The 23,252-nt window shown below is 38.3% G+C and overlaps 1 protein-coding gene across 1 annotated transcript in view; it reads right to left on the bottom strand.

The window, feature by feature from the left end:
- The window catches only part of COG5 (component of oligomeric golgi complex 5), a 173,366-nt gene that overhangs the window by 17,203 nt on the left and 132,911 nt on the right, over nucleotides 1-23,252 (bottom strand). Inside the window, exons 15-18 of the mRNA XM_005423551.2 lie at nucleotides 6,243-6,353; nucleotides 4,819-4,881; nucleotides 3,898-4,001; nucleotides 2,319-2,556 (exon numbers count right to left, since the gene is read on the bottom strand). Of these exons, the coding sequence (XP_005423608.1) occupies nucleotides 2,319-2,556; nucleotides 3,898-4,001; nucleotides 4,819-4,881; nucleotides 6,243-6,353 (516 nt within the window). The remainder of the gene's footprint in view (nucleotides 1-2,318; nucleotides 2,557-3,897; nucleotides 4,002-4,818; nucleotides 4,882-6,242; nucleotides 6,354-23,252) is intronic.

Here is a 23,252-nt window from a genome sequence, read left to right as displayed (position 1 = left end):
TGAAAGAATGTGAAGAAGCATGAGATACCCAAAATCTGATGCAATCAAAGGTTATTTGATTCATTGCATGTGTGTTTAGAATAAGAACTCAAATTAATCAAAGCTTCTGGACAGATTTCTGCCCAGGTCTTTTGCTTGCAAGAAACCCCAAAATACTAGAAGGGGTCTTAGATCTCAAAAGTCAGTTCTGAGCAGGAACACGTAACCCTTTTTTGCGCAGAGAAAATTCAAAATTACTTTACAAGACAGAAGACAAGTAAAAACAGTTTATAAACAAACCTACTCCTACACACAGTATCTTTCCAGGCAGGTTGTTTCCTTTGGGTTTGGCTTTAGGCCAACAATGCAGTGCTTTTCTGGGACTGAAAAAAAATCCCTGCACATGGCACTTATGGCCATTTGGAAAAATTTATCCTTCTCATCAAGCCAGCAGCCCAGCTAAATACCTGCTCCCTCCTCAGCCAAAAGCAGCAGCAACCTCTCCTAGTCACCACTAAAGCTGCCTTTACACCAGGACTCCTGGCTGGGTCAGAGCAACAACCACCTTCCTGCCAGGCTCCCAGGTGGCCACATCCACAAAATCCACCAGGTTTTTAGGAGGAGCACACACATCCCAGAAAACATGGATACAAGGCAGTGTCCATTTACAAAATATTTTGGTCCTTTTCCTTCTATCCTGAGCAAGAGGACAGAGTGTCCAGGCCATTCTGGACACTCCAGCCCCTGTGCAGCCCAGAGGAGCTCTGAGCAGAGATGCTCAAAGGCACAGAGGGAGCACTGAGCTGGCTCCTGCAGCTGGTTGGACATGGATTTCTTGTCTTAAGCCCATTTTTAAACAAGCCAAGAATACAGTGCAATGCGAAGAAAAGAAAAACACAAGCCCCCAGATGCAGCAACAGTTGAAGGCAGGAGACAGGAATGAACTCAAACCCTTTTTTTTTTTTAATACTGTGGTACAAAAGAAATCAGAATATTAATGTCTATACAGCTGTCCATTGAGAAGTTATACTCAGCACAGTGGGGAAGACCATGCAAATTCCTCTACACTGTACAAAAACATGTCTTCATTTTTCATTTAAAAGGTAACCCATGTCAGAGTGAGAAAAATCAGTGTTTAAAAACTACTAACAAGTTATATTTTTAGATTATACCAGGTGCTTAGATCAGATGCTTTTACTGTACAATCAGGTAAAAATATTTTCCAAATTTATATGGCTTACTTTAGCTAAAATTAGCATAAATTACAAAAATTATCTCTATTACTTCCACAGGAAGAGTCAAGTGTCCTTTTTTTGCTTCCAATTTTATGCCATTGTCTTCAAAATAGAGAAGGGATGGAACCTTCTTGCTGAAAGCAATTGAAAACTTCCCCTTCATTTCTGTGATTCGCTATTTTTGAGTAATGAATAAAAAAATTTTACTCAGGAGCATGTAACTCACAGGCAAATGATACAAAGCAGCCACAAGAAGGAGTGGAGGTGGCAGCAATTCCTCCCTCCCTGCCTTCCTCTCCTACCTCAGTTACCTACCAGCCAAAACCAGCACTCAGTATGCAGACAGCTGGTGCCAATTCCCTTTTCCACTTGGATAATAATAAATGGCAGCCTCAGATTGATCCGTGGATGCCTGATTCTTTGGCACATTAACCATACAGTAGTACTGCAGACAAATTAAATTTTGATATAGTAGATAACACAGACAGGTAATGGATATGAATCTGGCAATTTCTTTTGTGGTTTAGTCCTGCACAGGAGTTAAGCAAAGCTGAGATGCAGGTCAGTCAATTGGGTCACAAAGACAATCCCACAAGACAACTGCCCTTCTGTTTTCCACAGAGCAGCTCTTGCCCAGGATATTGATGTTTCTTTAGCTTGTCTCCTTCACTGCAAAGCAGCTGAGCTAGCCATTAACCACTGTGGGCACCGTGACATATAGAGTGATTAAGGAAGTGACACACCATATTCCATTAGAAGAGAGAGAAAGAATGAAGTGAATGAATGGTGGCAAATGATGGACGTGCCACAGAGGTTGGCCCAGTGGGAAAACATGCCAAGATGCAGTTGAATTTAAACGCAACAGTCCCCTGGACAGGAAGCTGTCAGAGCTCCCTGAATGTGCCTGACAGCAATGAGGGATCTTCAATGACTTAGTGGATGCACTTCTCAGGATCCAGTATCTTATCAGAGAGGATGTTTAGACCTGGAATGCAACAATCTCTACAACTGCCTGTTTACAGCTCAATGGAGACAAAAGCATTGATACTTTGCAGTGAAATCAGTGAAATGACACTAAAAAGCAGAAACCAGCACTGAGGGTACCTGTGCAAAATCCGCTGCCAGGCGCATCTTCCCACCTTCTCCGAGAGGCCTGATCAGACTGGCATGGCGAATGAAAAGCTCAATCGCTCTCTGAGCCATGGCTTCAGTGTTATCAAAGACAAAGTCAAAACACTCAAAATGCCTGAAGTAGTCACTCATGACTCTTGCTATGAAACCCTGAAGCTCTTTCATGTAGAGAGAACAAGGGACATCTGGTTTTCCTGAGCTGGATAATGATCTGAAAAATCAAGAGAAGAACAAGAAATAGGGGCAGCTAAATTCATCTTTAAAACACAACCAAAACCTACTGGATTCTTTTAAACTTTTTTCCTACCCCATCAAGTCATGGCATGAATTGTAGAGTCTCACTTCTACTCAGAATACGGAGCATGTAACTCTCTCTGAAACTATAGTCAGAAAATATCTCCTTATCAGCCATGCCCATGAAGAATTAAAAGATGAAACAAGAAATAACAAGATAAAGGGCAACACCCCACTCCTACCCAACTTGCAGAGCCTACATGAATTTGGAGCCTACACCTGAAATCCAGATCCTAAATTTGAATGTCCCGGTTGTTGATTCGAAACTCTAAAGTGGATCATAAAATAGAAACATATGTCACAGGGTTACTAATTTAACCTGGCAATCCCAAACCTGTTCTCTGTATAGAATAAATCTCTGAGATTCCTCCAAACCTAGGATTACAAAGTCAGTATTACAGAAGCAGCACAGAGCGCCTGGATACAAACCAATCCTCTTTCTCTTTCTTTGACTGACAGTCAGGTCAAAGAGCTCTTCCAAACTTAGAAGAATACACAGGCTATCTAACAAAACTTAGCCTTTGGCTGGAAACTAGTTTGCCCACCTAGAGAGATATTGTACTACCGGCGCCAAAAGAGGGTAAGGGTAAAATGTTGTTAAAGAGAAATTCAAAAGGAAAATTCAAAATGTCTCTGAAAATATAGTATTTTCAGTTAATTTTCAAGACAGAAAACAGGACAATTGATGATGGTGCAAGCAATGTCAGAACAAATATGACACTCACAATAAAATTTAGGAAGGAAGTCTCAATTATACATCAGACTCAAGATCTTGGCATGTAAAGAACCCTGGAAATTCTAATGAAAACACACTAGGAAAATAGCATACATACTGAACCTGAGATTTAAGTTTTTAAAAAAGTTAATTTTAACTATTACATCACAGGCTATACACTTTGACAAACAGGAATACTGACAGTTCTGAAGACTGCCCAAAAAAACCGCATTTTGAAACCAAAAAGGCTTTTTAAGCACACAAATGGCCTCTTGTCAGCTTTCTTTTTCTATTTGAAATGAATTTTACTCAACAGGTATGAATAAAAAAGGGGGGAGGGAGAGAAGACAGATGCTACCTGATTAATTTGTTTCAACAGATAGGTGTAATTCTGTTTCCCGTGTTCATTAACCATAAAGCATCACCTTCCCCTCAACAAACAAGCACTCTTGCTTCAAGGACATTGTGGCAATAACAATCTATTACACACATGCAGGACATCTTAGTCGAGCAATGGTAAATGTAAAAGACATTTCTAGTTACCCAGAAAAATCTTCCTGGTGCATAGTGATGATAATAGCTTCCACTGAATCTCCTACAGAGTTCAGTAGCGGCTGAACAGCACTTCCCATTAGATCATGGACTGCCTAAAATAGAACAAGAAAAAGGCAGAAGTAAGGAAACAAAAACTAGAAGCATTTGCATTTTGACACCTCAAAAATACCTTAGGAAACAGTTCATTTTATCAGTGCTTTTTATTATTTTGCATTTGAAAATGCTAAATAGGAGAACTAAACCTAAAGATAACATTTTTCTTTAACTGATTTTACCAGTAAAGTGCAGAAATAAGGCTGCTTGCTGCTTCCTTCAAAAGCATTCCTTTTTGAAGGAAGACTTTACAAATTGCTTTGCCCAGCAATCTGGCATTCCTAGTTTGTACATGTACATGTTTTGGGGCACATTTGGCTCAGCTGTTCATTCCCCAGACACAAACTGCCCTTCATTCCCCTGCACACAACCCCTCCCAGGTCAGTGCCCAGCAGGACAGACTTGGAGAGCTGTCAGCCACAGAGGCTGCACCACCATCCACATCCCCCTCCAGGAAAGTACCAGGTCACATAAAAATGATAATTTGATGTCTGTCGGGGGAGGAAGGGGTGATGAAGGATCCAGCTATTGCTGTGTGAATGCTGCAGAGAAAGATATTTATTTTCACAGTCAGATGACATCTATGTCCTGACTGTTATGAGAATATTCTGAATACAAGCATGACTCCAGCATGATTTGGCACAGGTAACACACATGTAGCTGCAGACACAATAAATTAGAAATGTCAGAATATTTGTATACCTGTTACTGAATACAGTGATGTAAAATAATAGGTGGGAAATAAGTGCCCATTTTAAGTGTAACAAACAAAGCCAAGCTCAGCCCTATCCCTGAAGCATATGGACATTCAATTACCTTTAAGGCAGTTGTGACAGTTTGCTCAGCAGCTGCTGGAAATGAGCTCTGACTGGTAATAACCTAAAAATTGTAAAGTAATCGTTAATAGTCAGCATTCAACAAATTATTAGAATTCATAATATTCACCATCATTTAAAAACATACTGAGTTATCCTTAGTAATGAGTGTTTACAGATAACTATCAAGTGTGCTTTATACAGACAGAATTTTCAGCGCATCGTCAATCCTTTGCTCTCAAATTTCCTATGGACTCTGCTTCTGCCTTGGCAAAGAAATGACTCAATGGAGTGAAGCTGAAATTTAGCTGAAGGGCTAACAGAATCAGAATAAAAATAACTGGTGTATTCTCCCACTGCTAAGTATAGAATTCATGGAGAACTATACAAGCAGCTCTGTGGCAAACATTTGAAGGAATGGTTGTTCTTTCTTAGTATTATGACTATTATAGCACTACATGTTAATAGTTGCTTATGTACAGCTAAAACAATATTAAAATTGAGAGTCAAGGAATATCTGAAGGACTATTCTACCAATTTCCTTACAGTCTTGAACATGCTACACAATAGTATTTTTAAGCCAGATAAGTACTGAACTCAAAGACTGAATCACATCAGATCTCCCTCCAACACTAAGACACATGAGGTTCATTACTAAGTACAACAGAAAAAGCAGACTTAAAAGTTGATCTACCATCTGTTTGCAAAATCCAAGGAAATTTTACAGGCTTTTTAGCATTTTTTAAAATTCTTTGAACATATCCAGAGCCAGGAGTACACATGATTTTTTTTCTAATCAGGCTAGGATTTAAATACGATTAACTGCAACTATCAATATATCTATTTGGTTTAGTTTACAAAGACTGTGTAACAACTGGCATCATTAAATCAGTAAATTGGAATTATTCATAACTGTGCTTAGTCCTGAAAAGTTTCCAGGCCAGACTTTAGTCACAGTAATAATGTATGGAGATATTTGTGAGCTATTGCTTTTCTTGATTTCACCCTTTCCTTCCTCTTTTCAGTTTAGCCACAATTGTGGGAAAGCATTGAAGGTCTCCTGAAAAACGTAAGCTTGGGCTGAAGCAGATGCAGCAAGGGGTCTATCAGGCTGATTAGAACAAAGACAGATAAGAAAAAACAAACAGTTCAATTGTTTATGCTCACAAAGTAAAGGCTGTCAGATGTGATTATTCTCTAGAAAGATATTTTTATTCTTATAATATTGACAGTTTGTCATATAGTGGTGCTTAGAGGGGCCAGCCCAGTCTCAAAGAGCTGTACAAATGTACAGCAAGGTGCAGCTCTCAACACAAAATTGGGCTCTATTTGTCAAGAGTTCTCATCTGCTAAATGGAGCATATGCACGGGATAGAGCAAGCAGGTAACATTATGGCAAGAAGAGGAATGCCAAAAGAAGCCTACCTTAAGAACAGCCTGGTGCAGTTTGTACAGAGAATTGACCACAGCCACATTCCTCCTCTGGCCCTCTGTCAGTGGCCCGATCACCTGGCTGGCATCTCCTTGAGTGGACAGCTGCAGGAATCACAGAAATTGTTGGTACCAATTCTTTAAACAGTGTGTCTCCACAAAGTTAACTTTGACCACAGCAAAAAGCCACAGGCCCTCAATGTTCTTCCATTTAACTCTTGTCTCAATTCATAGAATTTCCATCTTCAGATTAAACAGCCTGAACAACAGCAACAGGAACCTTGTGAGACTGTCTCAGCTCCCAAACCAGCACGGAGACCCAGATCTCCTGGAGAGACCTATCCCAGCAAAACTTCAACTTTGTAATCTCAGAGTCAGGTGAAATCACCTACCTGACAAAGCCCAATAAGCTCCCAGCAGCTTTTCTCTATGAGCAGCACACATTTTTCTGTATGCCCTCAGTCTGTCCTTCTGACAACTATTCCAGCCTCTCCTTAAAAGCTCTGCTTTCTCAAATAGATGGCTTAGAGCTTTGTATATAATACAGCTTTATAAATCAACAGAAAAATAGAACTACAAGGACCAAAACTGCTAGACCTGTCATTAAGGAGTTTTATATATGAATCTTCCAGCAAAAATCAGAGAAATATTTCTTCATATTTAAACTGCATAAAGCATGCATTTTTTATTATTATGACAGAAATGGAAGTTCCAAGATGATACATAAATAGCCATTAACTATGGAACAGTCTTGTAAGGACACCATAGCATATATTTATAATTTAAAATATAATAAACTGCAACTGGTAAACAAACAAAATTTTTCTTGTGCACTCAAAGCTGCAGAAATACAAAGAACTGACAAATGGTGATGTGAATTCTTGAAGTACATCTAAACATTAAAGCAAGAATACCTATTAATAGAAGGTTTTACTGAGATATAATTACCCAACTAGTTATCTATATTTCAGGATACAGAATTATCCTCCAGGAAATCCCTGGAGATATCTAGCTCCAAAAGTGTCTCAGTAAAAATATATTCAACTCACTGAGCAAATGGTAAAGAGGCTTTCATGGAAGGTGTCTAGACACAGTTGTAGGTCCTACAGAAACCTTCCAAACTAAAACTGAGCATACAATAATAATTGTTTAAGAACAAAAGAAACAAACATAATATGAAAATATTTAACTCATGAGAAACAGTGAACCTTTACTACTGAAAGACTGTTCCCATACTTCCCATAGCTTCCACACAGCATAAACACAGACAGCATACAAGCAGTTATCTAGTATTTTCCAGCATTGCTAATGATGAAGTTTTGGACAGGTTTTTGTAAGCACCCAGGACCTCTGATTTATTCACAGCACTATGGTGACAATATCTGTTCAATTCTCTTTCTTCAAATTAAGGGATTATTTCAGGATAAATAGGTTTCTGAGGCCTTTGTAGAAGGAAAGATCTTTTCCAATGTACCTTCAATTATTTGATATCAAAAAATGTATCCTTAAACTGGTTGACAACTATTTTATTGTGTCAGTATTTTCCTGCCTCCCTGATGAGAACAGCCATGTGAGCAACAACATCCCTGTTTCCTTCTTGATACTTCTTTCTGATAGACCTGACTGATTTTTAGAATTCTGCATCTCACATTTACAGCTTCACAGATTAATAACAAAACAGCTGTGCAAAGAAAGACCCTGTCCACCCTGCTGACTACCCTCCCAGACACAAACAACCTTTTTCTCCACACTTTTTAAAGTACAGTACAGACTAATTTGTATTTTTGCACATTTACAACTATTAAACATAAAAGATACTATTAAACCAGTAAAATTTTGCATCCCAGTCACTGAAATTTCAGTTCCTCAGAGTTGTAAAGGGGTCATAATTTCTTAGACATTGGATTCTGTCTCTCCTGCTGGTGAAAAAGCTTAACTGGTAAGTAAAACCATTAATGAGTACAAACATAACCCTTCTGCAATAACAAGAAATTCTTGCAGTCAGCAGCAGCGCACAACAGCCTCACGGGCAAAATCTGAAAATACCTTAAAAACAACTAATCCTTGTAAAACTGTTTACCAGATTAGATTTCCTTTAACTAACCCACTTGAACTTTGACAGTTAGTTGTGCTGATCCCTTGTACATCCTACAACCCCTGGTCTAAAGCAAAGAGGCCTGGAAAACTTGACCCTTGTAACTAGCAATTGGAGCTGGGCAGCCCAGGGCTCTCTAGGGCTGTTTCTCCTGAAGTGCGCCATGAGAACACCTGGAGTCTACATGGGCAGGTGTGTCCTACCACTTACAGAAGTCTCTCTTGCTGCCACCACAATGGTTTCTCTGACTTTGCCTCAAGGCAAGAAAGTTCTGCACTCTGTCCAGTTTGGTTCATATACCAACACTGTGTCACTGGCACGAGTCTGGATTTCAGACAGTTTATCCTTACTCCAGATTCTAATGCCTCAGACCGAATTCTTGACGCCCCTTGTATCCATTATACAATCAAGCATCCAGTTAGGAAAAATGTCATTATTGTCTCTCCCTGGTTCCCAGAAGCCAGGCTTATGGCCTCTTTACTACAGACATAAACCACCCCTCAGTTCCTTTTCCAGTCATACAGGGTTTTATCAATGATTCACATTTATCACTCTCTTTTATACAGAAAGTACTTTGAAAGTTCTGTGCTAGACACAGGTTATGCATTTAAACCCAGTGGTAGTGCAACTTCTCCTCTCTTATCTGGCCACTGGGGATTGCACTGTGTAAATAGGTTAAGTCAAATAAGTGTGAAGCCCGTGCACGTCTGCTCAGGCTGCCTGAAAGACACAGTCCACAAGCCTTCTTTATGATGAGGGCACTGGAGAAAAAATCAGATGCTTTTTTAATCAGTCAGATATATCCTGAAATGCAGAAGGCCAGGAAGGGTGAATTATGCTCAGCAGAAACAGGGGGGACAGAAGGGGTGACTTCATCCCAAATCAGAATCTATTTTGGGAAACAAGTGAAAGACCAAGTGCAGCTGAAGGCCAGATCCCATCTCCAGGGAGCTGTCAGTCACCCTGGGAGTTAGTCTGGTTTAAGCCTGCTAGCTGAAAATAAAGGAAAAGAAATGATGTTGAAGCCAGACCTGAATGAGCAGCAGCAACAAGGACTGTGTAATTGTCCCACATTTCTGTATCTGCCTTAAGTATAGCAATCGATTTCTTACTCTCTTCACTTCAGTTGGTTAAATAGTTTCTGCTTTTACCTCAAGCCTGTCCACTATTTACAGTAATTTCATGGGCAGTAGCACAGGCACCCATTCCCCAGCAAGCATCAGTTCTACAAGGGGTGGGTGACACAACAGTGTGAGCTCCCTTTGTCAACAGGAGCTAGGAGCACACTGCCAGCATGGGATGCTCATGAGGAAGAGTGAGGCAGAGAGGTGTCCTAGCAGAAAATATTAGCCAGGACTGTTGTACCATGTATCCAAGCACTGGGACAAAGGCTGTGTCTCGTGGTGCCCTAAAAAATGTGAATGTGAGCTTCTGTCCCATGCAGCATTTAAAAACAGCAAAGGCAGCTGTTAACTGAAATGAGAAAGAAACACTGGGAGACTGTGCCTTTCTGACATATATGAGTGTTTTCTCTAAAGTAGGAGGTTGAAATGTGCAGGTTCAATCCAGCAGCTGACTAGCTGGAGGAAGCTGCATAGAAGAATTTTGGGGGTTTTTAAATCTAAGTCAACTGAATCTGAGACCTAAGCAGTAGACTGATATCAGGTAGCCTACTGAACCAAAAAGGACAATTGTAGAAGACAATAAACAAAAAATGTGTCACAAAGAGGAACAAGCTGACTTCAGGTCCTCTGACTTACTTCAGCCTGACATGGTCAAGAAGCTGTAAGCCAGGACTGGCAGTGTGCTCTCACTGAATTCGGAAGTTCTTCCGAAAAATAGCTTCTTTTAGTTTGTATCCCTCAGCACACCTACATGGTTACACTGCTTCACCTCCAGAGAGAGCAGGTGCCTCATCTTGGGTCAGTCTGCCCAGTACAGAAAACTTCAGGAATGATTCACCTGACCACATGCAGGAAAGCATAAAGCAGAGTAAGTAAGCACTTCCTTCAATAACACACCTAGGTTATTTTAAAACCCCTGCTTTGGGAAGATGGTACACACACCCTGTAGCACCTCTTTCCCCTCCCTATCTATAAAGGGAATTTAAAGCAGTAGCACAGATCCCTAGTAGTCTTATCAGATACTTTCTCACCCTACAAATGTATTTGCACCCCTTTGCATAGACCTAATTTGGAAATATGTCTTGGAAATAACCAGATTAAGTGCTCTAGATTTGACACTTTTCTGTGTTTGATGCCTTAGAACAGACATGAAATTTGACAGCATAGATTTGATCTCACATGTTGAGACATGTGCAATGATAAGATTGCTTTGGGATTAAATTCTTGTTTTCACCATGAAGCAATGAATGTAGAATTTAGATTAGGCCATGAATGAAATAATCAGGTCTCCCTTGGGTTATAAATGAAATGCTAACTCAGTTTGTCTTTTCTTGTACGAAAGCTCAGACTATTGATACATCTTTTCCTGTAAGTTTTTTTAGTGCTTCAAAGTGACTAACAGTCCCCTCTTTCAACAGGTGGCAGCTCAAAAGAGACACTGATTTGTGAGCTGGTTTGCTACTATTCTCTTCACAGACTACATATCATGTGAAAAACTTCAGTTTCACACTTAGCAACTAAGATCTCCTGTGCATCCTTACTGACAGTTTTGGAAAGCTCCATTTATTTGATTTCTCTGAAACAGCCTCAGCAAACCCATTTTCTTTAGAGCAGGAAAAATCATCATAATTTAGGAGTATGGAGAAGATCCTAAAATAAGACTGAAGTAGGGCTTCTCAACAAATCATTCAATCTAACTCCAGGATCACGAGACTAAAGAGTGTTTTGATAGCACAAACTGAACTGCAGTTGTCAAGCTGACATTTTCAACAATAAATGCATTCCTAATAGATGCAGCTGATGTTGCCATACCTCTGGCAGAAGGCAATCAATCCATCTGCTACTTGGCCTCCTGCCTGATCACAACAACTTATTATAAAGCACAGAATCCATTTAGAGAGTTTCTGAGTCAATAGGGCTTAGCCCTGGGATTTCTCCCATAAACTACAAATAATTGAGATTATTTACTCTAAGGTGTAATGTTTTCCATATTGCAGAAGGAACCTTTTACAATCTTTATCCGCACCTAAAAATTACAAAGGTTTAGTAGAATCAGTTTTCTACTTACTGTAAAAAAAGCACCACTTAGCAGAAAAATACAGAAGAATCTGAACTCCATTAGCTATTCCACTTAAATATTAGTTACTTAATTTGCAAAAAGAAGAGACATAATTTAGACGTTTGAAGTGTAGGATTTGAATGAATGTGTCAGTGGAAGTAAGATCCTTGACTGATAAGGATAAATTAATATGCGTGCTCTGCTTTAAAAAAAAAACAAACTAAAATTTAAGAATAAATAATAAGTAAGAATTTATGTTCTTGGAGAGGCTTCTAATTTTGCAAAGAAGAAATATTTCAAGACATGTGGAAAGGAATAAGCTGTGAGTTCAGGCAATACTTTAAAATATACATAATAACATGCATATTGCACCTTCAGGATGTTCTTGTAGCTTCCAGAATATTTTTTTTAGCTTGCTCAGAAAAATAAAAATTTAATATTCTAGAAATATAGAAAAGGAGGTCTGCGGTGAAGAAATTAAAAATCTTATAGAAAATATAATCATTGCTTTGGAAAGAAAAATTTGAAGGGACTGTTACATCCTTGACCAGGAAAAAGACCAAACATCATGTTCATAGTATTCATGTTAAAAGAAGCAGCAATCATTGAACCATTTCCTCAGGCATATTTCTGCTTTGTTTTGGTTCTTCTTCCTTAATATTTTCAAAAGCCAAAGAAATGGAAGAAAAACAGCAAATGGTCTTTCTGTAACAGAAAAGACAGGATTTATCTCCAAGTCTTTGAATCATCTGAGAAGAAAAGCACTGTACAAGTAACCAAAAGTGACTAATAGTTCATGGTGCTTAAACAATGAGCTGCTTTAAAACAACTGCGATATCAGAAAGCACTTACAAAACCCGTTCCTTTAACGAATCTCAGAGAATCCTAAACCCGAAACGCTTGGAATAATTTCTCAACTGCAGAAAATTATGCCCCTTCTATTATCCAGCCAGTCCAAGTCTGAGGAGGATCTCAAGGACAATGTGTGTTGATCCTGATACCTCTGACAGGAACGGTTTATTGCATTTCTCATGCTTGCCAAATTAATGACTGAATGATTAATCATATCTTATATGTAATCCCATTAGCTGCTGGTTTCAACCAGCTACTGAGGATGCCCCTCCAGAGGTGGAGAGCAGACACATCCATCCCCAAGACACATAAGAGGTTCAACATGATTGGGTGATATTCACCTACACACAAAAAATACAATCAGCTCATTTAATTGCCATCTGCCTTTTGCAGTATTGAGTCCAGCATTAACCAAGATTAGAATATTACCACCCCACGCAAGTTTATAATTGAACTTTACATGGTCCAACTCTCATTAGGGCTGTTCCAAAATTGCAAACTTCCAAATCCTTTGCCATATATATATATATATAAACATTTAACCAAGTCCTTTTCTGAATCACAGAATTTAATTTGTTAAGAAATAACTTAAGAGTTTATTGTAACAAAATATTGTAAGGATTGTGCAATCACATTCTTTTACTACATGCTAGCAAAAGAACATACTGGACTTAAAGAAGTCTTTTAACCAATTTCCTCACAAGATAAAGTGAACTCCCAAAATCAGACTTTTATGTTTGGATGATTTTTTTCTGGAGTTTAGCCAGTATATCTTAAAAAAAAAAGTTTTAAAAAATCACACATTTGTTATGTGAGTCACGATCTAACCAGCAAAAGACAACATGAGAAAATAGAAAATTCTTCATGAAGTTTTTTAATGTAACTCTCTCCTCCAGATTTTTAATTAGTTTCAAAAGTTAAAATGCTTTTTAAAGTGATTTATCAGATAGATATTTCTAAGTATTCTCTGACCAATACAAGTACTTTCTATGACTGTTTCTACAAAGCTCTTCTCATCTTTCCATCAAAAAAATAAATTACAAAACCTTACCTGACTTTTGATTATTTTAAAATTAGTCCTACTGCCATCTTTAGCTTTTATTACTGTACAGTGAAATAGCAATTATTCTGAAATTATTTTATTATATAATAGCCTCCCACATATTCTATTTAAATACCTATTAATGAATTCTTTTAATGTGCCAAACATTGAATTCATATTTTTGGGTTCTCTCATTTAAATAGCATGGATACAAGTTTTTCATTGACAGTAATACCATGTCTTCAAGGTACTGGCATAATACAATTAATTCATGTATCTCAAAAGAGAAGTGGGGAAAATATAATCTTTCACATTACTTACACCATTGTTACTGACCCGTTATTTACATAAACCCTTCCTGAGGTGTCATTTCACTCCTGTTCCTGAAGATTTGTGAGCTTATTAGATTTCATACTTCCCTCCAAAGTTCGCAATATTCGACATTTAGACAGGAGGATGAGATACATTTCCCTGGAACTGTCAGACAAATCTCATTGTTGGAATATGTCCTGACTAGTGATTCACCCGCAAATGAAAGCTTACAATTCAATATAGCACCATCTAATAGGAGACATGGATTAATTCTTATAAGATCACATAATAAAAAAGGCAATCAGAAATTCACTTTGTGTCATTACAATAAGGATTCATCATGCTTTTCAATTCAAAACCATCACAGGCCTCATAAATTTGCTGGGGTTTAAATCTGATGCCAGAATTCTAGTGCATTTTTATCCCTTTGCTGGAAGAATTTGGTTCCAGGAAATCTTTTCTTTCTCCCTCTCCACCCTGCTCTCCCCTACTTGATTGAATTATTCAGCTAGATGAATTTAACTATGTCACATAAGAGGATGGGTGGGAAAAAACCCAACACAGCTACCCCAAACCACACAGTTATGTCTATAAACATCAGTAAACATCCTAACAGAGACGCAGCTCACATCCATTTTCTTGCTACTCCAGCATATTTTTTCATTTGAGCAATTTGCATAAATTAACTGGGCCAAAAAATGTTTTTGGACAGTGTAAGGTACATTTCTCCTTGAAATATGTATGACTAATGCTAACTCAATGAATGCTTTCCTCCATAAATGAGGTCTTTATTCTTTTTGTTTCCCTAAAAGAAACCAGAATTACAGCCATCTTGTAACAACATTTTTCTTTCTTGCAACATGTTATGGATATTTGTCTCACCAGACTAGACAGACTGGGGCAAAATCAATGGAGAACTTTAGTCCAGCTAAATGGCTACCTTTAGCCCAGTTTAGTCCAGCTGCTCTCTGCCTTTTCCTAGTCAACCACTAGGGACAGACTGAAAAGGCTGAGGAAAAAAAATCCTATCTCCATGAATACTCGGAGAAAACTAAGAATCAATCCTTCTCATCCAAGTGTTTTCTCATTGCAATATTTTAACTTTTAAATCCCATCCTCCTTTGTACTTCTGCTTTTCACAATTTCACTGATTAAGCCAAGATGTTCCAATATAGTCCCTGGATCAGTTATAATACACTTAGCCTTTTAGATTCTGGACAAAAATATGCCATTCATATTGCTTCTCATCTAAATAACCCCCTGAAAACAGCTTATTTAAATCTTCATTGCTGTGATCAAGCATGACAGACACTTTCTACAAATGACATTACAAAAATTCCTTGTAAAGACAGTCTCTTTTTCAGTTCACTGTTTTAAGCTGAATTAATTGTTGGGGTTTTATTCCACCTGGCATTCTAGCCTTTTCTTTCCTCGTTCTCTTTATTGCAACAATGTTTACAAGCCACCGAGGACAAGCATCAATAAAGTAGAGATTGTTTCTAACAGTAATAATATAAACCAAGATCAGAGCACATTTAATTGCAGTCTCAGGAAAAGAGATCCTGGAAGATCTGTAAAGCCATGGCATGACAGCATTACACCTTCAAAACTACACCACCAAAAACAAACAGCAAACTTCCTTCTATTGACTACAATATATCAGATGCGCTATAAACCCACTAAGAAAGAAATTCTGAAAAAAAGTCAAGATTCATCTGCTACAAATAGTTATGATGAGATGGATATGCAGAAAGTTGAGATCTATTTTAAACCTCAGTGATTACAAAATAGTTTTTAAAAACACTCAAAGGAAAGGATCAGCTTTTTTCAAAAAATATGAAATACAAAAATACTTCTTCTAGAGTTGTGTGAGAAGAATACAGCCTGTTTTCTTACAGTCTGCCTCTAAACTCAAGAACTCTCCCAGGTAACCTACTCCAATCCATTCGAAATGGTTAGCTAGTGAACCAGATATATTTAATGGGAAGATACTAGTTCTGAGTATCCACTAAAATTTGAAAATTGAAAATATCATTATGGGTAACTGCAAGAGACAAAGCCACCTGAGCACCAATAAAGAGCACAACAGTAGCTAGGAATGTAAGTAAAAGAGAATTTGGAGTTTTGCATCTGCAAATCACAAGTTCAAATATAAACTGGATTGAAGGACAACGAGAGACAATTTGTCTCAGTTTCAGTCCTGGTGGAAAGTGGACATTTATTAAAATCTTCATAATGTGCATCACTGACTATCTTACCTGAAACCTCAGGAAGGAGACCTGTGACTGAAAAGGTCTGAGAAAAGATAAAATGAATCTTTTAAAATGTTTCCTACAGAGACTGAGCACAATGGCAGGGCAATGCACTGAGCTATACAAGTTTTGTGGGCAATACTAAAAATAATTTAAGAACAACTGCAGCAGAGCTGACTTTCCATTGTATATATTTTGATGCTAATCTTATGTAATACATTTGATGCTGATCAGCATTACAAAGATCAGTGCTCTAAAAATATCTGAACATGACAGATAGATAGATAGTCTTCAGCCTGCATCTCCATCCATTACATTCACTAAAAATAGAATATTAAATTACAGAAGGGCTTGGTTGCACTGGCATGCAAAAAGGTGCCATCTGAGTTGGCTCAAAGAAATACTTGGCTACTTGAAGAAAGGGCTGAACACTGAAGAGTTAATATCCAAGAGTTTTTTGCACTCATCCAGCAGTATTTTAAGTTGCCAATTAGCCACAATGCCACAGACAACTGTACTCTTTTCAAGGTCTAAAACTCTGGTAGGAACACCAAATGCTGTATGAAAATAAGTCAAGTACAGCTGACAAGCACTGCAGATAGAAAAACATGTTGTGGATAGCATATATTTTGAAGTTCTGGCAATCTAAGAAAATCTTAGACCAAAAGCAATAAGAAGAAAATCACATCTCCTAACTTTTGCCTTGAGATTTATCTACAGCAGGAAGAAGTAAGAATTCCAGATGCAAGAAAAAAACTACTCCAATCTGTCAGCATTTTAAGCTTCCTCTTGAACAGATTTTGCATCTCGCTTTTGTTCAGTCTCAGTCACATACTGGCTACACTCAGAGCTGTAAATTAAAGGGTGCCAGGAAAGGTCCCTGGATCTGGCACGTGACTGTGTGTACCACCACTCTGGTAGGACAATCATTAGCAAGTTCTTGGCCTGGACCAACAGCTACCTTGCCCAGCCTCCAGCTGCAGCTCAGGAGAGGCAACCCTGCACACACCATGGCCAGGAGGGCTCCGGCAGGCAGGCACTGCTCTGGGGAAGGGGAGCCCTCCCCAGGCCAGGAGGCACTGCCTGGCCCCACTGCCATCAGTGCCCATGGGCGCTTCCAGGAACATTCCACTCCTGGGTACAGACATTGCTGTTACCCTCCCAGCTCAGAGAGATGTTCACAGCTGGGATGGCAGCTTAATCCTGAGTGTCTGTCACAAACCCTTACTGACCTTGTGCTCCCAAGTTAGAGTGGCAGACATTGACACAAACAGCAGGGTGACAGTGTGGAGCAATTCAATAGACAGCCCTTCTGCAGCAAAAACAAACACGTCTTGCTGATCCTTGAAGTGAGGCCAACACTGATCGGAACAAACCTTGATAATACAAATTTGCATTCACACAGATGAGACCAAGCTCATTTACTTACTTACATTTACTGTTCTAAGGATAGTTACGTGTTTTCAACACCCATGCTCTCTTTGAAAAACAAACCCAGACCATCTGGGGACAAGCAGTCAGTGATTGGGATATGCATGTATATAGTGTTTCCCTCTGAAGAAGGGGTTGACACAACAATGAATTGGTGCACTTTTCTACTTCTGCTTTTTTTTGGTATTTACTTTCTTAAACTATAATGCATTAAAAGAAAATCTGTCATCAAGCACATGCTTCTAATCATTATGACAGATAATAATACTTTACAATAACACTGTCCTAGTTACACAATCTAGTACTAGTTAATTGAAAAGAAGATCTCAGTAAACCCTCAGAAGTTTAGAACTAATGTATATTAATTTTAATCACAGAATTTTTATGTTAGAGTCACTTTACATTTAAGCATTAAGCCAGTTAAATATTCAGAATTGTTTCACAACATCTGAAATTCAGTTTCACCATTGTATTCAACATCAGACTAAATCAAAGCTTCCCACTTACTTCCCAAGAAACCTTTTGTGCCAACATATTACTGTTCATATTACTGCTCCAGTGCTTTGCAACTGATGCACATTCTAGAACCATGCATAACATTACATAACTCAAATATTTACTTAAGTAAATATAAATAAATCTCTATATACTACTGAAATCCAGGACAGTGAGAAAGAGGCTGCCTACTCTATATCACAGATATCATCAGCTGATGCTGACTTCTCCCTCAAAACAATCCAGAATCTTAAAACGTCATTCACCCAAATGTTCCACACAAATATTCTTATGTCTGAAGTGTACAGACATCTATCACGTTTGGGATCAGAATGACAAATTTTCTCTCATTTTGTTTCCTGGCATGTCCAGTAGTAGAGGTCACCAATAATGTCCTGCCCTTTGAGGATATGTGACAACTATTTGAACCTTGGTGCAGTGACTAATTTTTGAGACACTTATGTATTCTCTTTAATCTCAAAATTTGCTTCTCTTCCTGGGTTTTTAGCATTTTAACTTTGAAATACGTAAAATACACAATGCATTGTCTTATGTTTTCTTAAGAAGACCGAGGCAGCATTCTTCAGAATGCCAGGAAGGACTGTGCTGTCTGCACAGGGCTTAGAAATTTCCAAGGGGCAAACATGATAATCACAAACACCACAACCACTGCCCAGGCTAAAATCCTGATGAGAAGCCAAGCCTCCACCATGAGCTATACAGGACAGTTTAGTAGCTGAGGGTAAAGGTTAGTAGCTCTCCCAGAGCACTGTCCTCAGCCTGTATTTCAAACCTCTGCCTCATTCATCTGCTTTTGTGATATACGTGGCATCAGTTCAACCACACTGAGTTAAGAGAATTTTAAAAATTATTCAAATTCTCTACTTCCTTCCTCCTTCATTACACCCACTCTCCATCTCCACATTTTGAGGGCTTCCTCTCCATGATTGCTTACAAGTCTGACAGCGGGAAAGATCTCCATTATATCATCTGCCTGCAGCCTCTTGTCTGCTGGAAAGATCCCTTTTTTAGATAAACTTATTACTCCATAAAATACAATATTCCATATTTAGGAAACACTCCAATTATAGGCGATCACAGCTCCCACCAATTTCTAGCCTTTTCTACCCCAGCCTTAGAAAAAAAATCTGCCTAGTTTAGTATGGCCATGCAGGTTCCTGCTTTGTCTGTACGTCACGCAGACGTGAACTTTGTTTGTGCTCCAGGCTGAGGGAGTGTTGTGTTCAGCAAGGTGCCACAGCTGAACTGGTCAGCATGGAATGGAGTGGAGCTAAAATGTGCTCTGCCATCTGGCAACGCAGTAGAGTGAGTTTGTGTCTGCCTCAATCATGTAAGCACACAATATCCTTATATAGAAATGTTTTTAAGACAGCTTAATCCACCAGAATTTGCCAGCATAATCGCCCCCACCTGCTCTGAAAAGTAAGTAGGCAAGCTCATTTTTACAACGCTGCCTCTGCAAATGACTCTTTGCTTGTTTATTGGCCAAAGGATAACGTTGTTTCTGATGATGCCTCTAGTAATGCCCCGTGGAGGGAGGAGTCACAAGACAGCCTCCATCAGACAAGGCAGGAAGGATTGCTCTGGGACTCTGATCAAAATTCATAAAGATAGTCTGACAGGATGACTGTAACTCTAGGGAGGAAACTGGTAGAGGTCTCCAGGTTCACAAAGTAGGAGAATCACACCTTCTCTAAACAACTGCATTTTCATGTTCACAGTACAACACATTTCATCTATGCGCACTTGGTGGGTGTGTTAGTGTATTTCAATCCACCCACATGACAAGCTGAATAGAAGCAGCACAAAAGTAAGAGAACATGCAGTACTTACATTCAGGTAACTGAAATCATCACTCTAAACCGGAAATAATACACCAAAAGCCCCAACAACAAATATTGTTTCCAACAGTCCTGCGCTGGGAAGGGAATAGACTAGAGGACCAAAGAGTGCTCTTCCATCTTCAGTCTATATGGACCAATGGATCTTACAATTTATTTTTCTCTCTTTGGCAAAATTACATATCTTGTAAACTTCCAGAGCTATTAACCCTCAATGTTTCACGACTTCTCTATCAACAGCAAACAAAAATATAGTGATTGCAAAGTTGCAATGAAGAGATTTTTAATTATAAGAGAAACCACAACATTTCAAGTACATTCAAAATTCAGCTCAGTAAATGACAAAATTACAGGTAATCAACTGGGGAAACACAGTTTTGTTTCACTTTCAATCCCTAGATTACCATTTTTAAATTTTCTATAAATAAATGAAAAATCTGATATAAAGTAGCATATTAAGAAAACCAAATATGAGTTCTAAAGACTGCAATCAAGGATGCATCTTTTCCAAAAAATAACAGACCAAGTCTGTTCCCTTATTATGGAAGATTACTGCAGAGTATTACTCTAGAGCAGTGATCTTTGAAGTGGGGCACATGCACCACAAGGATTAGGCAAAAGAAAATGGGGTGCATGACAAAAATATCAACAGTATATTATCAACTTCAACAGTATTACCAACTTATTATCAATTTATTATCAACTTATTAACAACTTCAATAGTAGATGTATAGAAGTTATAAATAAACAAGTATACATACAATGAGGGTGCATGCTCCAAAAGTTTATACTGATAGGAATGGATAACCCTAAATGCTAAGATCACTGCACTAGAGGATCCTGTCACACAATTACTACTGCCACGTCAAAGGCATGTAATAAAGATGCTGGTGAGTTTTAAATTCTCTTTTAAACTTCTCAACTATCAGGTAAACAAAAATATCTCTGGGAAGCAGATTTATGAGCTCCTATCTTTTGTTAAGGAGCACGAATTCTCATAAACACCCTAAATGACTCAACTTTCTTTTTTGTTTTCAGGAAATGCAAGTTACTGCCTTCTCACAAATCTCTTCCCTTCACTGTACTTATTGTAAGTATTTGATGAAAGAGCTAATTTTCCTGATGTGGCCAGTTAAACAAGAGCACAACACATTGTATGTATCAATCAAGACAGACGATTAAAGGTATTTGCAAATTGGAATGGATGACTCCTCTGGAACTGAATAGAGGAGAAAAGTTAGGGTTCTTTCTCATCTAGGCTACCTCACTTGCAAGAAAAAGTGGCCAGGGAACAAAATCTGGCTCAGTAAACAGACCTTTTGTTAAAATCTATGTACTAGATTACAAAGTGCAAATGCAGAAGAGGAAAATCTTGTTCAGATGTTCAGATTTGTTAATATCTTTTCCAATCTGGAATGAGAAGGATATGGAAATGGTGACTAAACAAAAATCTGGTGGTGTCTGTAATCATTATGAAGATGTCTGGCCTCTCTGTTTTAAGGAAAACATGAATAAGAAGAAACAAAATTATAATGGCACAGAGAAAATATATCAAGCACACTTTCTCAGCACCACAAAACACAGGATAGGTGGTGAAGATGAAAGCTAATACTCTTATATTAACAGAAATATTTTTTAGATCTAGTGCAATGTCTAATTAGCCCTTCAAACTCTGTATAGTAAGAACATCTGCAATTACACTGAGTGAAATTAGGACAATAATTCTGAATGCTGTATGGCATACACCAACCACACCAAGCATCAGCAAGGGATTGACTAAAGATTCACCCAACAGCAGAATGTATCTACATACTGCTGCTTCCAGATATTATCTTCTCTGAACTGGTTAATAAAAGAACAGGCCTCAGGTGCAGCAAATTCTTGATGTGGGGAAAGTTGAAAAAGGTACAAAGGCACAAGTAACATAAACAAATGTTTAGGATTTACAGGAAGAGGCTGTTTTTTCTTAGTATTTTTTGCTTTAGGACTGCATGTACAGACTGACAGATGCTGCTTTTGCTCAAAGGTAAAACCTTTGAATCTTGAGTAACATTTTTCTTGTTATTTGTCTATTTAAGGATACTTGGAGAAACAGCCACAAAATCTCAGTGAATTCCTTGTTTTGTGAAACTGAGTAAATAAAAACCCTGACATCAACATCAGAATGTCTCGACCTTTTTAGAACTGCACATTTCAGTTTTTCACCTTTCAAATCTACCTGCAATATTACAATATTAAAAAATATATAAATTAATTACATTCTTAAGTCTCCTGCCCCCATCTTCCTTCACTGAGAATTCTGAGATGGTTTTGTTTACTTTTAATTTGGAAGATAACTCAATTTCAAGTTCCTCCAGGAAATTAAATGTCCATCTCTAGCACTGCTCTGCTCTAGCTATCAGACACGAAGCATCTGAGCGGATATGTTCCATGGTCCCCTTCTCAGCTTTGGAGAGGAGGACTATTGTTGACTCCAAGCTATTGTTGGAGGCTGGATAACAAGATTGAATTAAGATTGCATTTTTGGCTAAATCACTAAAACATAATGAAACAGTGCTGTCTAACATAGCTCCTATTCTACATGTGGTGCACATTCCAGGCTCAATCTGTCTGCCCAAAAATAGGCACCAAAAAAAGACTAAGTTGTTCCAGATTATATCCAGAGGGCTGGCAAGCATGGCACAGGACAAGTGGGAGAGCCATGCCCTGCTGGAGAGGCAGCTGGAGGCTAGGAATGATATTTCAGCACTTCAAAGATGACTCTGACACTTATATCTTGGCAACTGTGTTGAGAACTTCTGGCTTTTAAGTTTGTAACATATATCAGCAAGGAAAGAAAGAAGTTTAACAAAATGGTAGCTGTGCAATATTATTTTACAATTTGCAGGTATGTGCTTCAAGGACACTGATGTTCATCCTGCCAGCTTGGCTAATCCCGTGGCTTAGCTTTTAGTGTTTCAAGTTCGCATTTTGAGTTGTCAAAATCAAGAAGTTTAAGGGCTCACACTCCCTCTTTCTTTCTACATTCTTTTACTTTAAGGTTAGCTAACACAAAGCCACAAATCATATACTTATCAGCTTATTTGTAAGTATCTTGGTTTTTTCAGGGTTTCTTATGAATTTTCCAGCTGTCTGATCAGACAAAGATGTTCACTTCCAAAGAATCCACTGGCCAGACTCTAACAGACAATGAGCACAACCCTGATACTTTCACAGTTACAGCTGAAAGGCCTTTTTTTTCCCAGTTGAATGCCACTATTTGACACTACACTCCATGACACACAGACAACAATGTATTTTTTTTACCTACAATGACTCTCACAACCTACTAAAAATTCTCATTTCTGTCATGAGCAAATTTCATCCTGAAAATATGAAGCCATGATTTGGTATCTTTAAAAGCAGACTCAACTTAAGCACTATGCTTTAAATAGCTAACAAAATAATGCTAACATTTGTTTTTATTTTAAAGTCTAAATT

Source organism: Geospiza fortis, unplaced genomic scaffold (genome assembly GCF_000277835.1).
Source record: "Geospiza fortis unplaced genomic scaffold, GeoFor_1.0 scaffold424, whole genome shotgun sequence".
NCBI lineage: Eukaryota > Metazoa > Chordata > Aves > Passeriformes > Thraupidae > Geospiza > Geospiza fortis.
This window is presented reverse-complemented; position numbering and strand designations above follow the sequence as displayed.